This window comes from Mus musculus, chromosome 7, assembly GCF_000001635.26.
Source record: "Mus musculus strain C57BL/6J chromosome 7, GRCm38.p6 C57BL/6J".
Lineage (NCBI taxonomy): Eukaryota > Metazoa > Chordata > Mammalia > Rodentia > Muridae > Mus > Mus musculus.
In genome coordinates this window covers 124356567-124375428 of record NC_000073.6, presented here as the reverse complement: position 1 = coordinate 124375428, position 18862 = coordinate 124356567, and the positions used below count along the sequence as shown (strand labels likewise).

Genomic DNA, 18862 nt, shown 5'->3' with positions numbered 1-18862 from the left:
CAAAGCACAGCGTATCTCGCCATTCTCGGGAGGAGGATCCTTTATTTTTAACCAACTTTCTCTTGTGACAAATCAAGCAGAAGTAGTGACCCTGCACATGCCTGCCTCTCTATGTGCTCTTCAGAATTTCTCCAAGGTAGCTGCAGGAGGGTTAAATTACCAGGCCATGGGGACTTCTGTCTCAAAGTTTTTATGGAGTTTCCAACCTTTTGACATTGGAACATGGAGTTGTCAAGTTCAAAGTTCACATCTGAGAAGAACTGTGCATCTAAGAGATACACACACACACACACACACACACACACATATATATATATATATATATATATATATATATATATATATATATACATACATACATACACATATGTACACATACACACATATTTAAAGCCAACCATGAACCAGTCTTGTAACATTTTGACCCCATAGTCAAAAATTTGGATGTTTGTGGCTCTTTGTTGGGCCACAGCCACAGCTACACTGAAGCACATGCAGCCTATGGACCAGAGGCTGGACAGTTCTACAAGTTTAACAGGTGTTATGATAAACTGCGTTCCCTGTCACATTCATGTCTCTTCGCTGACCCATAATGATGTAAGGACTTTGAACCTGCTTGCTTCTGCTAATGTTGGCTGACAGCCATCATTTGGGACTCACCCCTGTCCTGTCTCTCCATCAGCAGTGTGCTTTTCTGTACTGGCTCTGTGGTTCCCAGGCTGTCCCCAGCCTTGACCCTTCTCATAACAAGTGTATTTGCGTTTCCTTGACTTCTCCCTGAGACTGTAAATTCTGTAGAAAATAGGCCAAGATAGACTCACAAGAAAAGTTGGCATGGCTGGGACAGATTAACCCCCTGCTTTTTCCAGATGTTGCAATGTGCCTTTGCCAGGAATGCCTAAGCTCCCAAAAGTGATTGAAACAGGTGGAGCTTCATGTGAGCTTTGGACATTGAAAAATATTGATGTCAAAATAATTGCCTGTGGGAAATAATGCAATTTGGTACAACTGTTCAAGGAAAGGAACAGCAGAAACCTCAAAGGGAGGGTTTACTGGAAAGAATAAATATGAGCCTTTGGGGTCCAGGTCCCCATGAGGAAACATGGGTTCTGATACTTGTCCCCTACTCTCTGCATCCAGGACCCCAGGAAGTTCTTCTTATTCTTCTAGCCACAGTGGACTTTATCAAAGCTTGTTGAGTGATTGAGATACTCCAACGTGTTGCAGTTCCCCTCCATGCCTCCCACTGATTGTGGCAACTCTTTTGCACAGCTTGCTTGATTCAAAACCTCCAAAATAAATCTTCCCTGAACACACACACACACACAAAACCACACAACCACACACACATACATACACACACACTCACACACACACATCATATGAATAAGTAAATATGCTTACATTTGCATTTATAGCCATCCCCCTGTATCCACAAGGGATTCTTTATGGGACCTACATGGGCTTAAGGGCCTTATCTAACATGGTAAAGTACTTACAAATAACTGCCTATATTCTTCTGTGTACTTCAAATCATCTCTAGATTACCTGTAATACATGCAACTGCCATGTAAATTGTTATACTGCATTGTTTCATAGTGACAGGAAATAACAGCCTATATATGTTCATTAGAGATGCATTTTCCCAATAGAAACTGCATATGGGAGGGACTACTACTACTACTACTACTACTACTACTACTACTACTACTACACACACACTCACACACACACACAAAGTCCCAAAGTGAAATTTTGAGAATGCCATTCCACCCATTGCTTTCTTGCCAGATGTAATGTTGTAGGGGAGGTAGATGAGGCAGAGGGCATCCAGGAGAAGGAAAAGCAGTAGACATTCTGAAGAGCATCACACAGTAGGCACTCTGAGGAGCATCACACAGTAGGCACTCATAGGAGCATCACACAGTAGGCACTCTGAGGAACATCACATTGGCCATGCTTAAATGGACAAATCCAGTCATATCGCCCACCCACACACCCATCCACCAAACACAGAGAAGCCTGAGCAATGATACAGCTGGGCAACTGCCTAGGGGGGGAAACACCGCTCTTCTGAATAGTGTTCACCAACAGTATGTTGTCTTTTAAACAACATACTGTTTAGCTTTGCTGTTTGGAAAAATGGCATACTATTCTATTTAGTCTTTTGTAAACTTTCAAAAGTAAACAATCTGTAAATCCTATTTTTTTTCTGTTACATTTGGCTTTAGTTAATGCACTTCCCCTGCTGCAAAGTAATCCTTTGTGTGGATTTATTTATTTATTTATTTATACATTCTTTCTGGTAAGAGACTCTCAAATAGTTTCTATATTGTTTCTTGGTGAACAATGTGGCTTTGTAGAAACCTGTTGATGCATTCAGAAACCAGAGGTCTGTGACTTATGTAGGACACTATTCCAATTCTGAACAACAAGAAAATGTCAGTTAGGTTTTGAAAGTGTTAGTTGCAAACCATATTCCCTTCACCAGTGTCCAAAGGTCATGTTGATTGTCCTATGACTACACACACACACACGTGCGCACACACACACACTACATCATATCACCTCATAATACAAATGCCAAGTAAATCATTATACTATATGGTTTGGTCTTTTCTCCTAGCCTTTGATTTACTAGGAATTCTTTCTCTCTTTTGGGTGCTACTCCTTTCTCTGTCATTTAGATTTCAAGTGTCTTATCTCAGTTTGTAGTTTCACCTATCACTTTAGCTGTGCATCTTTGGAGGTCAAAAGTTTTAATGTTACATGAGTTTAATTTATTGATCCTTTTCTTTCAGCTATAAGTTTTACAAACTTAAGAGAACAGATACATATGAGCCCTAACCCTTGAACAAACTAAAGGAAATAATTACCTCCAGGAGAAGCTGGTTTTAAGTAGAGGAAATAGTTCAAAGATTCTGAAGTGGGAGGAGGCGAGTCTGGCTGGAATGTATAAGGGGTGGTGGTAGTAGGAGACCTTGTGAGGCAGGCATGGTCCAGGGCAGAAATGTTTTTCTCAGAGCAATGGAATATCCCCAGCAGTTTTTAATCCTCAAATAAAGTTAGGATCTGAATTGCAGTACCAAAGGGGCACATTGGAAAAGACTTTGCAGGGAAACCTATAGAGAATGGTTACAGCAAGAAAAGCAGTGCTGGGGAAAGAAAGCACCGTAGGCAGATTCTAGATGGATTGAGATGCTCTGTAGACATCCACAAGCTAGGTAAGCAGAAAATATATAAGCTGAAAGATGTGAGCTATAGAAATATTTGGTCATTGGCAACATATGCAGGTTGTATACACTGGGGTATGTGGGGATGACAAAGGGTTCAAAGACTGAGCGCTGGGGCACTTCCACGTTGATCTCTCCAATTTCATAATTATGCCTGGGAGAAGTAGCTACTTTCAAGTGAACAGGGCTTTTCTCGCCCATCTGTGTACTAATTCCTCATTTCACCTCAGGTCCCCGATACCCTATGAGGAGCCAGTACATGCCTGTCGGCTCCCACTCTCCTCTCCTTCCACCTCAGATAAATTACTAGTCATAGTAAATGTTTGCTCGGGCTCATAAATGTATAATGTCTGCCACACAAACCCCAACTGCCTGTAATCGAGACTCACGCACATGTGGAAAAGACTGTGCGTGGAAGATATAAATGAAGCTGTCGCCTGAGGTTGCTGCAGGAAGCGGGGCCACTGAAATGGAAATTGCATCCTGCATTTACTGCCTAAACAACCTGCCTCCCTTTGCTGCTGCCTCCCTGGAAGGTAGAGGGAATTAGCTGTAAATATTTTACAGTAGGTAATTTGGTGGAGTAAATCACAACGCATTTTTGCTAGAGTCTGAGCTGAATGAGTGTGCATATCTTCTCCTTCTAAGGGGTTACTTGTAATGACATCTTTTTAGTTTTACACCTACACACACACACACACACACACACACACACACACACACAGAGAGAGAGAGAGAGAGAGAGAGAGAGAGACAGAGACAGAGACAGAGAGATAGAGAGAGACAGAGAGAGTCAGAGAGAGACAGAGAGAGTGTGTGTTGGGGAAAGGAAAGGGAGGGAGAGTTACGTCTTTCTATCCTCTTATTCGGTGACTCTGCAAAGAGAAGGGGATAATGGGACAGGCTGGACAGCTCAGTGCATTGCCGGAGCATATTTATTCATCCATGCACTAAGCAATTTCTAATTGATCACTGTATGTCAGATAGCTACAAAGTCCTAGAACATAAAGACCAACATGACTAAGTAAGTTTCCGGCAGAGAGTTCACAGCTTATTTGGGAAGTCCCTGGAAATACCTAAAATTTACTCAGGTAATATTCCAAGAGGTTTGCCAGAAGAACTGCATTTAATCTTTATAATAATATTCCAGGAGAAAATTATTTTATCCCCACATTCCAGTAGGGAAAATGAGCACCAGACAGTTGAGTGACTTATCCAAGGTCTTACAAGGATTGCAAGTAGGACTTCTTGCTGTCTCCTCAAGTGCCTTTGTACAGGTGAGCAAGCAGGGGAAGGTGACTTCATTTTGATTAAGCACCTATTTCTTATGCCTTAGAGTACAGACTTGTTACTAGCCCATTCCTATGGGTAACAGCTACTTTAATTCTTAATTCTGCGGAGTGAGCTTCTGACTCCCATTTTCCAAGAAATGTTGAGCTCAGAAAGCAGCTCAAATTATATGTCACCAAATTACCAAATTATATGTCACCAGGCTGGGATTTAAGCCAGAAGTATCAGAGTACAAATACCAAGTGATTCTCATATGGCAAGGTGATGAGAGCTGATGCAGACAATAATCTGTTCAAGGCACTTTGAGACCAAAAGAGATAATAAGAAAGTCCTCAGAGAGCATGAGAGAACTGTGCGTGTGGTGGCGGGGAGGGGCGGCTAGTACAGACAGGAAAGAACATTTAAAACCAGCAAGAATGGGAATGGAGAAACAGCAGGACCACAGGTGACCAGCAAGCTATGTGCAACACAGCTGTATCTCTTCTTGATTTGCTCAAATTCTTGCACAAAAGATGTGACAATTCATCTTGCTCTCCGCAGAGGAGAGAGTAGGGAGGAAGTTAACCCAGGAAAGGTCAAGGGTCAATGGATTTAGGAATAGCTCCCAACAGATCTTTCTTCCTCCTCATCTGTGCTAAGGGACCAGCACACGAAAAGTATTTGGGTTGATTTTTCTCCTCCTTAGAGTCTTGTTATGAATTTTAGAGGAGGCCTCTGAACTCTTGTGGTCAGTCCTCCATCACTCTGTCAATATATTCATGGCTGCCTAAAGGTTGCTGGGCATGATGCTCCATCCATCCCCTATCCTGATCAGAGTGTTGGTTCAAACTACATGGATATGAATGTAGCTCCTGTGAGTTACTGACTCCTGTTCTCCATCATTCTTGAATGCTCAGTTCTTGAACTCATCAACTTTTGCACATGGAATTTAGGCTATAACTTGCAAACAGGTTCCCAATAAATGACAAAGGCTTTTCCTGGCCAACTGTTAGAAACAATTCAATTGAACGATAGATGAGATAGCTCATAAGGAATTGATCTTGAATATGTCTGGAAGGGGCAGGAAATGGGACACTTTGGGGGCAGGATGCAATAATGGATGAACAGTGTTGTTGGGGTTCTACTATGGGAAAGAGTCAGATTCAAGGGACACCTTTCTCACTTTATATTTTGTCCCTTCATTATCTATCCTTTATTTGTCTTCATCCCCATTCTCCTTCTCTTTCTGCTCCTCCCCAAAAGACCAACTCCTAGTAGAAAACATTCACCCGCTTACTCAGAATCCACTGAACACTATCACTAGATGATATATAGTGGGGCAATACCACATGACACATGAATGAGGATGCAGGGAAGCCGAGGAAAAGACAGACAATGTTCTAGAAGTGGATCTCTGCCCGATATGGTAAGGATCAGAGGAGACTGTGACTGGAACAAAGTGTGAGACTAGGGAACGTAGGAGAAAAGGAGGTCATGGGTGCCATACAGTCGATAACTTGCATGCATCCTACAAATGAACCTTGCCCTTTTATTGTGAACGAAAAAGAAGCACTGATGGATTGTGGCTCCATCACATTGCCAGGCTCACACTCCTGGGTTCATTTTATTGCCATGCAGAGTAGAGGATTTAAGTAACAAATTCTGATGAGGGGTGGTCAGTTAGGTGGCTGCTGCAGGAATCAGTCTGAGAGGTGATGCTGGAAATGGGCTGAAGCATGCAGCTCCAGCAGGAGAGACTGAATTCCAGGTATGTGAAAGGGAAGAACAAGAATGGCCCTGATTTCCCCCAGAGGACAAAAGAAAGACCAGAGCTGATGGGAGGAACTGAGACAGACATTAGTGGATAATTTGGGGAGGTCCATTCTAGGTGCTAACCAGGCCCACGGGAAGAAGTGTTGGCCATCTTGCCGAAAGCAATCTATAGATTCAATGCAAACCCCATCAAAATTCCAACTCGATTCTTCACAGAGTTAGGAAGGGCAATTTGTAAATTCCTCTGGAATAACAAAAAACCTGGGGTAGCAAAAACTCTTCTCAACAATAAAAGAATCTCTGGTGGAATCACCATCCCTGACCTAAAGCTTTACTACAGAGCAATTGTGATTAAAAACTGCATGATACTGGTATAGCGACAGACAGGTATCAATGGAATAGAATTGAAGACTCAGAAATAAACCCACATACCTATGGTCACTTGATCTTTGACAAGGGAGCTAAAACCATCCAGTGGAAAAAAGACAGCATTTTCAACAAATGGTGCTGGCTCAACTGGCTTTTAGCATGTAGAAGAATGCGAATTGATCCATTCTTATCTCCTTGTACAAATCTCAAGTCTAAGTGGATCAAGGAACTCCACATAAAACCAGAGACACTGAAACTTACAGAAGAGAAAGTGGGGAAAAGCCTCGAAGATATGGGCACAGGGGAAAAATTCCTGAACAGAACAGCAATGGCTTGTGCTGTAAGATCAAGAATCGACAAATGGGACCTTCTAAAATTGCAAAGCTTCTGAAGGCAAAGGACACTGTCAATAAGACAAAAAGGCCACCAAAAGATAGGGAAATATCTTTACCAATCCTAAATCCGATAGGGGACTAATAGTCAATATATAGAGAGAGAGTTTTACAAAGGAGAGGTACAGATCTATACTTAGACATGAATGGAAAATCATTGTCTAAAAACTGTTTATGAGAGTAAATGTAGGAGGGCAAGGTCCAGCGCATCACTCTGTGAGAACCTTTACTAACGGAGCTTATACTATTGTTAGAGGGTACAATGTGGGGTTTCTCTCTAGATGCTTACCTTCTGGCCCAAGGACAACCATTTCCCCCCAAAATCAGCAGATGACGAACTGTAAAGGACGCATGACAATGGGAAGTGATATTAACTTGCAACATCTCTTTCCTGGCTTACTGGCAGTGGAGCCTCAGCCAATCAGGAACCAGATGGTTCTCGATGAATTTGACTGTCTTTTGGCTTTCACACACACTTTGCCAGAAGTACCTGTCAGAAGGAGCCATGAAGACATCAGGGTCTGGTTCTCTGGCTAAAGGCAGCCACCAGAAATGCCTAGTACCACACTCAGTGAAGTCGGGAGACAGACTCTGCTCCTGGATCTCAGCTTCTAACCCAGTTAGAGGTTGTCAGGAAATGGACCTGATGGCTACCCATATCTGAGGCTTCTGACCCAGGTAGGGGATTTGCAAAAGCTAGGCTGAAATGACTGGACCAGTGAGTGCAGGTCAAGAGGACTCACTTCAGCCTCTTCAGCCTCTTCGGCCTCTTCGGCCTCTTTCTGCCTCTCTGCCTCTCTGCCTCTCTGCCTCTCTGCCTCTCTGCCTCTCTGCCTCTCTGCCTCTCTGCCTCTCTGCCTCTCTGCCTCTCTGCCTCTCTGCCTCTGCTTCTGCCCTACATTCCCATTCTTCTGCTATGGACAGAAATCATTCCCAAGCCAGTTCCCTGTTGCTCTGGAATTCTGAGTGGTAGTATTTCTCAGACTGCAGGCTTACTCCATAAGGGAAGGCTCTTGACTGGCATCCCAAAACCGTCCAGAGCTGTAAGATGTAACGGTTTTCAGCTTCTGGGGCACTTGGCTAGCATCTCCCTGCTACAGATAATTCCCTCAGTGTGCCTAAATCTTGCTTGGAGATTCTATTTTAAGTTGTTTTTATCTGTTTACAGTAAGTATCTTCTGTTTATTCCCTTTGCTGTTTGTATACTCCATTTTTGAAGACCAGACAAGAATCAGCTTGGAGATAGGAGACAGGAGGGAGTCTCTACCCACCATTTTTTTAAGAGCTTCCAAAATTGCACCCATAGGTCATATAGTAAGTGGATCCAGCATGGAACAGTCATTTTGGTCACCTACCCAAAAGAGAGTCTCATCCTCTTATCCCATAGTTATCTGTGTTAATCAAGTCGAGAAGACAGGGCCGTTATAGGCTTGCAGTGGGCATGATGGAATTTCAGATGGGTTAGTGGCAGAAGCAGCTAGATTCCCACACCTCTAGTAAGAACCTGGCTCCTGACAGACTTAGGTGTGGAGTTATTTCCTGGGAATTGAAACATCTAGGAGAAAGGCTCATAGATTCAGGACATAAAAATACAACTTAAGGGAAACTAATGAAACTTAGGGAGCTCAGAAAGTTCCAAGATTCACAAGGTGCCTCCCAAAGGCAATAAAAGCAGTAAACAACTGCTGGAGAGTGGGGCTTTCAGACTGGGAGAGCTGTCTGCATGCTGAGCAGGAGCTCAGGGGACAAGGCTTTGTGAGTTGTCACTACCAGGGCAGGCATCCCACTGAGGTGCCTTTGAGTCACCCACTAAGCTGTTACAACCTCACTGGTTCACTAAGCTAGACTAAGGTGGAGCCATTTCTTAGGCCATCATAGATCCCCTAGAAAATAGATGCTGGTTTGTGCCTCCTGGGGAGAAGCCACACAGGAGAGAATGCTGAGTTCTACTAAGACTTGGACCTAATTGATCAAAGAGGCACATCACTTAGTAACCTGATAAGGCCGTTGACACTCATTCTTTCTTTATAAAAACAAATGTAAATCCAATGTGGACCTCTCTCAAAGAAAATTATTTTATAGCACTCCAGAATCTAAATATCCTTAAAATCCTCCCAAATCTAACTTTTTCTTCCTAGCATATGAGTATTGTCAAATTTGCACATTTTATGAAAATTATAGTTTCTCCACAGTGATGTGGCTAGTTTGTCTTCTTTTAAACTCTAAGGGTGTTTTAGTGACAGTGGCAAATGCCTAGTGTTACTAACTATTTTGACTTTATGCAAAGAAAAAAATTATCCTCCCTCTCTTTTCAGTGATGTGAACCAAACCCAGGGCATCCTATGTGGTCAGCAGGTACTCCACCAATGAGCTGCTCACACAGCTTAACCAAATATGCTCTTATGATTTTACTCTATTCCAAACAATGTGAATAGAAGCTGTACTCAGAAAATGGTATATAGATGCCTGCTTTCTTTGACCCCTATGCTGTTTTTCAGAGATGAAAGACACAGGCTAGATGAGGGAATGCGAGACACCAGAGAAAGGTGAACTGTCAAATGGTAATTGCTAAAAGTCATTGCTGGGCAAGGTGGTGCTGGCTTCATTAAGATGTGGGGGAGGGAAGCAGAGATTTTGACTGTTCAACAAAAGCCTCATTTCTTTGGGTCAAATAAAGGTAAGTGTGTCTTACAACACAGCCAGTGTGATTCCTGTCTTGTGAAGCCTATTACAAATATATTCAACACACATTTTCTATCTATCGAGCTGTTTCGGCAATGTTGTGAACTCCCGAAGGAAACCTTTTCATTCATTAGGGAAAAATCATAGTTCCTAGAAGGGAAACTGGAGTTGGCATCCTCTGGGCTTGTATTTGAACCAGATTCTCCCTCCCATAAACAAATAAGTCAAAATAAGATTGGGAGAAGGAGCATAGCTGTTCCAGGGAACTCAGGTTCTCCTGCTGGACTTCAACTGAACTACGTTCCCCAGAATCTTAAGGTTAGATATATGGATGTGACTGAGTGCTAGCCACTCAAGACTGAACTCAAGTAAAGGATTGCACCCCAAGCTTGCCCTATAAAATGTGCCCAGTCATGATTATTTATGTCCTCTCCACTTCCCTAGGGTGGGTGTTTGAGCCCAGAGCAATCTTGGAAACTTAAAATGTCAGAGCCTTGACCATTTCCAACTCCCCATCTCCTTGTGATGCAAAACCTTCTTCCCCTCACCGAGAAACTGAAAATTGCCTGCTACTTACAGGAGTAAAAACTGAACTTCTTTTTTGGGGCAAATATTGGAGATTACATCAAGGGCATCGTGAATGCTAAGCAGGTGCTCTATCCCTGAACTATCGTTGCCCCAGCCAAAAGCAAAACAGAACAGATGCAAAACTTGGTACTCAGTCAGTAATAAGTAAATATTTGTTTTGGTTTTTTTTCTTTTTTCACCTTCTATTCAATAAAGAAAATGGACGAATGAGGTGAATCTGGAGAAGATAAGTCATTAAACAGTGTACAGGTAGCCCTGACACAAGGTGATTGACAGGTAAAGGAAGAATAATTTCCTACCTTCGAGGTATTAAATAATCTACAGGAAAACTATCCCAAATGCAGTACTTAGGTTTTCTTGTTTTGCTACTGAATGAGGGAACTGACGAGAAGAAAAGGTCAAACAGCTCCTGGGAGTCAGATGGGAAGAACGAGCAAGTGGAGAGTGGTCAGAAGTCCTGGTGGTTCCAACAGAAACCTCAGTCTTTTCTTTACATCCCTGATGACAATTACAAGCATCCAGGGACTAGAATCCAGTGTCCCCACCAGGGTATAAGCATCAGAAATCAGCATTCTGGGTGACCGTGGCACTGAATCTTCCTCAATAGAGAAGATCCTCTGCTGTGTGCTAGAGCCATGGGAATTTATAAAGGCTGGGCTTTTGCATGGTTTCTGACTTTTAAGTGCCCTGTGCAAGTTTTAGAGTGAATGTTTGATGAAATGGCTCTCCTAACCTGGATTAAACTCCTTCCCTGTCTGCAATCCCTGAGTGCTTGCAGGAGAGATTTGGCTCCCATCTTCTCTTCCATCCTTAATATAATACCAAAAGGTTGGAAATCAACCCATATTACTGTGGTGAGGCATATTGCTAAAGAACCTTTTTCTATAAGGAGTAGAACAGACTTCCAAGAGAAATAAAGAGGACATTAGAAAAGAGTGCAGAGGTGGAGGAGAGAAGATTGTAAGTACAGGTATTAAGTTATGAAAAAGTTAAAAAATCAGAAGAAAGTTATAAAATATAAAAGTAATACACACACACACACACACACACACACACACACACACACACACACTGGCTCACTTCTGTGTACTCATTGATATAATAACCATTAGTTGAGGAACAAGGAGACACTATGCAGGTAAGTGTATGGCAAAATCTACCCAGCTCTCCAGAAAACGAGCAGGACAATCTGCTATCATAATATAACAAATTCTGTACGCCCCCCTTGCCCATTCATTGAACTGTACTTATTCTCCACGTGCTCAACCACCACCTCTCAGGCCCACGACACTGTGGCAACAGACAACTTACACCCGCCCCCCCAAGCCAAACGCCAGCATGCTCCTTGGGTATGGCTGTACAAGCCAATGAACATCTGTAAATGTGCTACAAAAAGAAGACAAGGAAATCACAGCCTTGAGCAAAAGTATAAAGGAGGAAGGAAAGGAGGCTAGCATGGTCAGCAGCATCCCTGTCTAGGTGACTGACATTTAAACTGAGATCTACAGAAGAAAGAAAATACATAATAACAGAGGCAAAAGCATTTTGGGAAATCAAGTAATGAATGTTTGGTCTTTAATTCAAAGAAACTTAAAAATAGCCAACTGGGAATAGTATAAGCAAAGAGGAGGTACTTTTGACAATGTGGCAAAGGGCCCCAAGAGTTTAAATCTTATTAGAACAAGCCTTCAAGGGAAAATGTAAAGTGGCCAGTGTCTTTAGCTTTGCCCTCAGTTTCTGTGAGGGGATGCAAGTTGAGGATGGGATCTGGCAGCCATTTAAGTGGGAGATGATTGTAGCAGGGGACTTTGTAGAGGAGCTGCAGCGAAGTGGGCTGAAAACACAGACTGGAATCAACAGAATCTGCCCACAGCCTTTTTATGTGCATAGAGGGATATGGACAAGGATGATATGCAGGCTGTGAGCCTCAATCACTAGGCAGGGGCTGCCTTCACTTACAGAGTTGCCAACATCTGTGAGGCTCAGCTCCTCTTCTGTATCCTTTGAGCCCAGTGGAATTCGAGAGAGACTATCTCTAAGATGAGCCCATCTGCAAAATGGGGGGGTGATAATAACTTCCTGACTACTTTATCAGAGTATTAACACAGTCATGGGGGTCTTGTGAGGTAATTTATAACAAGGAGAACACTAATGAAGAAATCATAGGAAGAACAAAGCTCTATATGATGCCAGGTGGTAGTTCAAATAAATTTCTCCTAGGGCTGTAATAATGATTCCATTACAGTTGAGGGAGATTTATAAAGCATGAAAATAATGCATTGGGGTTACTTTTTCTGAGCCAAAGATTTCTCATTATTATATCTTTGTTCTATGGGTTCATAACAGGAAAAAGAGATGGTACACAGTGGTGACTCACAGAAACTGTTACCAAGAATCTTGACCTAAAAACCTAAGTCACATAAGAAAGTCATCTTCAGAAAGTCCAGGCAGTTGAGACAGCATGTGGTCTAAGGACAGATTTGAGGGGGAATGGGAATCCTAGAGGGAGGGCCCTATATAGTATTTGTACAAGAATGTTTTTCCTATACACCCCTGCACTGTGACTTTGACCTTGAAGTCAGCATGCAGTGTGTAACAACCATCTTCATACATAAGAGTGGAAATAATGATGACTTGCTGGCATTATTGTTGCATGAGCTGGATAATATAGAGCCTATGAGTACCTTCCTTATGATAGTCATCTACTGCCTCAGGATGGCCCTTCTTCCAACTGGAATAGGTTAACTCCTTCTTCTACAGTCTCTAAAACTGTTATATCCATTGACTTGTGTGTATATGTATTTGCTATATGCCTGACACATTACAATATTCAATCTTTGATGAAGAGATATGTGTTGGTTTTGCTTACTACTTCATTCCCAATAGCCAGAAGATAATTTTCTATTAGCAAATCCTTGTTGCATAGATGTATGTATATATGGATGGATACATGAATGAATGTACCAACATGAATTTATTTTTTATTTTGGATTTTTCTGTGTTAACTGCAGGAGAAGTGTTAATTCCAGTGTTGACCTAAACATTTGGTCTCACATCCTGCCTTCAAATTTCATTTCAGGCATATACCTGGTGTTTGACCTGAGAAGTTATGATGATGGGTATCTGGGAGTTTAAGCCACTGGCAAGCTTCCTAGATGCTGGTTGTAACAATCCCCAAACTGCAACTCTCATTTGGTGTCCTGTGCCCTTTGGTCTTGGATCTCATTAGTCTAAACCACAACTATAGGTTGCCTTAGATATCATTAAGTTTTGAGTTTGTTTGTTTTTTCATCTGCCATCAATCAGTCCCACAATCTTTCTATTTGCACATCTGTCTGTCTATACTCATGTCTGTCCTGACCATTAACTCATATGTCAATTCCTGCACTGAGCATTACTGAGCCTCCAGTGGAGTTCATGTCATGTTCAAAAAAGACAGAGATTTCTGAGACAATATTCCCCTCTACAGGATCTATATACAGTCAAGGTTTGGCATCTCTAACCTGACAGACTGATGGATGGTCATAACTGACCATAACTGAGAATAACGGTGACTGTGCACATGGCAAGGTGAACATCACTGCTAATTTAGAGGCAGTTCTCTTGGTGACATTCTTAAAATTCTCACCTGGGTAAATTCACATCACATTTATTCATAACATAATAAAGTGCCTCCTTCACTATAGGTTGTTATAGCTAATACTTTGCTTAGGAATTCAAGAGTCAAGGATGGGTCAAAGATATGCCCAAGAATAATACTTTTGGAGGTGAGCTTTAGGGGTTTCATATGTTCATGTCCTGAGTGCAGCCTCTTATGGTGTCATTGAGAACACTCAGGTTGCCCTACAAAAAGGTGTGAGGCGCATGTGGAGAGTCAGCGGGGATCTCAGATCAGCCTTGCCAGCTTTTAGACAACACCTTTAACATCTGCTGCTCTACTACTTTTAAGTATAAAGTATGGCCATCCAGTTGAATTTTGGTCTAATAGAAAGGCCTTGAGTAACACTGTCCTCATAGTTATGGGAGTATTCCACATGGTAAGTACACAGTGAATATATCTTATAAAATCTATCTTATGTTTCCATGATCCTAATTATATTAGTACCTTTGTTGAAAACCGCATATGGGTGAAGTTCTTAGCTCTTGATAAAGTAAGAACCTGGTAAATGCTAACTTTCTATCCACTCCAAATGTCCCCCTGTTGGGGGATTCCTGGCCCTTTGAAAGGAAAACATACATGCTCTATTGCTGGGTTCATGCTAGTGATTGTTTATCATATGCTGTCTTACCCTATATCCCTATCTGAAGCTCCATAGAACACTGCCTCCATTTATATTTTTCCCATGAGTCCCTGGAACCATCAATAGAGGGGAGACTAAAGCAACACAGTGAATCTAATATATTGTAAAGCCAATGTACAAGGATATGAAAGATGAAAGATAATAACCAGTGCTTCCTTGAAATGTAAGGGACAAGTGGCCAAGTTATCTATTGTTTTAAAAAGGATGTGTGTATCTGATCAGGTAAAATTTATATTCAGTTGCCAATTAATCATGTGTCAGATTATTGCTAGATATTTTTAATGAAGCTATTGATTAATTCATCTAACAGCACATCTGATAATGTGTATTAATGTAACAAGCCCTTAATATTAATAACGAAGTAGACAATCACAAGAAAGAAGATGCATTTTCTAATTCCAGAGCATCCCTTTCCAAGTTAAGGCTTATCTTGAAGGCAGTTTGACTAAAGTGTCCAGTCACCTACACATAAGCACTGCTATCTCTTCCTCTAGTCTACATTAGCAGTTCTCAAACCTGAGTGTACCTAAGAGAAGTTGGGGGTTGTATTAATAAAACCCCATAGACTGTAGTTCATGGGAAATTTAAGGAATTCTTGAGAATAATGTTGATTATGTGCTGAGTTAGCATCCAGGGGTGACTTCTTAACCTACCCTACTAAATTGAGGATCTGTTGTGTGAGCAAAGGGTCCACTGTGCTCTCATCTCTGTCTGTGGGCTCTTCACCAGTCTCTCAATGCTCTTTCAGGGACAGGGAGGCAAGAGTTTCCCAGCCTTTTCTGGCATTGTGCCATCTTTCCCCATAACTCAGTTTTAGCGAGTCTTTGTTGTTGCTTGGAGGCTCAGCATCCCCAAATTAAAATCTCTTACGATTATTTATGATCACATGCCCTTTGGATGGTGGCACAAATCTTCTCCATGGCCCCCCGGGGTCTCCACAGGGAGACCTGCTGTGCGACAGTGTAGGATTTGCAGGTCACCTTTATGAATCTGGTTACTTTTATGTGCTCAGCTCTTCGGGTCTTATCCGTTATTGAGAAGGATCTTATTCCTGTGAGAAATCTGGTATACCCTTGCCACATTTCTTTGCAGAGTAGAAGGAAATGATCCTCCAGGAAGCTGTGGATGCTTTATTTACAAGCATTTTGATGTCTTTTAGGCCCTACATCTTGGGGAGTGCTAGCCAACATGGGCTCAGCTCAATGAATGATTAATGACTTTGAAGTCCCAAACAAATGCACTCTGAGAGATTGCAGGCAACTTATTCACTTCTTAATCTCCAGGTGAATATTGCACTATGGGCCGGATATAAGGGTTCAATTCTAATCCTGTTATTCCAGTTGTGTGAACCCAGGAAAATTTCTCAACTAACCTAAGTCACTTTCTGGTTTTTGGTTTATTTGTTTTTTCTCAAAGTAATTAACAATGTAATTATGGAAGTCACAGAGACGGAAGAAACTGTTATTTCTTAAGGTTTTAAATGGATCTGCTACTCCAGATTGCTTCATAGCAGGCCTAGTAAATATATTATAAAATGAGAATTGGTGAAAATGATAAGGTAAGAATATTTTGTCTATCGTGAGTCTGATAGAGGAAGCCCCCCTCCCCCCTGCATTTTCCCACAATACCCCCGGAGACCTTCCAGAGAGAAGCCCTACTCCTCTATGGACAACAGAACAGAGAGGAATGGTTGCATAGTCTAGGGCTGAAGGGTGTTATCAGTCAGCCCTTTCCCCCTGTGATAGATACCTAAGATAAAAACATTCCAAGGGAGAAAGATTAATTTCAGTTCATGGTTTCGTGCTCAGCTGGTTCTGGGCTTCTGGGCCTGTGGTGAGATAGAGAATCAAGTCTGAATCAAGTCTGAGGGAGCTCAGCCACTCACAGCATGGAGGTCAGGAAGCGGAGTGACAGCAGAGGACAAGGCTACAGAAATTCCTCCTCCTGCCTTTGCTCCATCTTGGCCCTCTGTCTATGCTGCCACTCACATTCCTGCGAGATCCTCCCTACTCAACTGCTAGTCTGTGTTCCAGCCACCTCTGGAGAGACTCTCATAGACACACCCTCAAGTGTGCTTCACTAGTCTATAATTGTCTTAGGCAAGATTAGCTATCATGAAGTTAGAGCATTCCCAACTCACTGATAGATTAAAAAAAAAAAAGCTGTCCTCTGTCATAGCAGAAGACGTAGAATTTAAAGACAAAGGACTCAAACAACACACTTTTCAGAAGTAAATTAGCCCCAGAGGTAAAGTAAGACCAAGCATGAGAATACCAACTGCACTCAGCACACGCGGAGCTTCAATCCTCTTTCCTCCAAACACACTTGTCTTTTCAAGTGTTCTTTAGACTCCACATTGATACTTTGTCTGTGGTCACTTTTTCCAACAGGAATCGTAAACATTCTGACTGCCGCACCAAACCTTCCACCTCCACCAGGCCCTCAAAAAAAAAAAAAAATGCATGAAAAAAGCATGCTCTGTATACTCGCCATCAGTGCTGTCAGGGTATCAGGGATGTAAGCCATCTGTTCTCAGCTGGCAGAAAGGGAAAAGCTATACTCTGACACCCAGATTGAAGCCACCATTCACAGTCTGCAGATGCAGATGGCCCTGTTTTTATTCATAGGGCTCATAAATAAGTTGGTCCTTCATACATACTTTCTCTGGAAGGCACTGGGGAAGGGGCTCAGCTACAGGACTTCTGGGAAGCACCTTGGAGGTGGGAGTTCTGAATTACCACTGTGCATCAGGAGTCTGTAGGTGCCCAGCCTAGGCCACCTGCACCCCAGCTGTTGCAGGAACCATAGCACAAGCATCAAGTGCTCTGAGGAAAACTCACACCAACACAGTTTTTCTTCTAACTTTTGTCTCTTCTATATTAGAAGACAATGGCTACCTATATTCTGCAAAATTGGCTGTGTAGATTTTGATTTCTCTGGGTTAAAATACAGTCCGTATGGCCCATTGAATTGGAGTCAGTCTTGCTGGAGACTAAGGTGGGGAAGAGAAACTTTATCCAGTGCATCTGGAATTAGAAGAAAATAAGGAGACCTGTTTGGTTGCAAATTGAAGGAGATGGTCCTACTTGTTAAGATGCCAAGGACAAATAAAACAAGCCAGAGTTTGACTTATGGGCTGAACCTCCAGGTCATAGACATAGGGTTCTCACTGAGTAAATTCTCATGTGTACAATATCACACTTGTAAGCATCTCCTTTGTCAGTCACAAAGGTTAGCTAAAGGAGCAAGCACGTTTGGAGACTTGTATCTTAAATTTAAACGGTGTGAGTTCATAAGCCTGCCTTGTGTCACAACCAGCCAAACAATATCACCACCAATCAACAGAGCTAGATATTATAAACAACTAACACAGTCACCACAAGAACTGGTCATTTCCAACAACAATCACAACCCATGTAACACTACCACCCATCAATCACAACAAATGCAGTAAATAAGTGAGCCACCCTCTTCCTGAAGCATATGCCATTGCAGCCCACACCACAAACAAGCAGACATTGCCATGTAAGGTATCTGTAACCAGAACCGTCGGCCTCTTCACTGACCAGCCCCTATAACCAATTAGACACTACCACAAAAGCAACTAAAGATAGTCAACAACTAGCATAGCTACTAAAATCATCATAAACAACTACAAATACCAACAACTACTACCACAACCAGCCACCAAATCAAAACAGTACCATACCAACCAATAACTAATATATCCAATAGATATTTTTATCTAAACTTACTGTATTCCAGGAAATGTGCCAAGTTCCTCCTGTAGATTAAGCCACATTACCTGACTCCAACCTCTTAGGATAAGCATCAATACTAAGGAGTTGAATGACAATCTGAAGAGAATTAGGAGGCCATTACAGAGCTGTTAGCTATGTGTTCTGTGTAATCAAAACCATTGTGTTTCAAGTCATAATTTGAACTACTTTTGGAAGAACGAGTTGAATAGGGGCAGGGCCAGGAAGGAAAAGTTTGAAGTGGGAGTGTCATAAAATAAAGCTGTATACACACGATCCAGACAGGAGCTGTTAGCTCAGCGTGAAACGGCAGAGATGATGAGAAACGTACCATTCTGGAAGTATTAAACTGTTTAAGCCAGAAGACCTGTTCACTGTTTAGGTGATGGGAAACACAGAGCTCTGGAGGGGTAAGTCCTGAGGTCAATTGTGCTCAATGACATGCCAGGTGTCCTTTTCTCCATTAGTAAGTCTTGGTTCTTCTGAACCCCAAATCT

General features: G+C 42.1%; 1 protein-coding gene across 3 annotated transcripts in view; it reads right to left on the bottom strand.

Moving 5' to 3' along the window:
- The window catches only part of Hs3st4 (heparan sulfate (glucosamine) 3-O-sulfotransferase 4), a 416624-nt gene that overhangs the window by 23561 nt on the left and 374201 nt on the right, over positions 1-18862 (bottom strand). The window contains exons 1-2 of one of the 3 annotated variants that reach the window (XM_030242862.1): positions 16882-17051; positions 12266-12356 (exon numbers count right to left, since the gene is read on the bottom strand). The exons of the other annotated variants lie outside the window; for them this stretch is intronic. Coding sequence (XP_030098722.1) covers positions 12266-12279 — 14 coding nt within the window. The 5' untranslated portion in view covers positions 12280-12356; positions 16882-17051. Of the gene's footprint in view, positions 1-12265; positions 12357-16881; positions 17052-18862 lie in introns of those variants that run through there. 3 annotated transcript variants of the gene reach the window in all.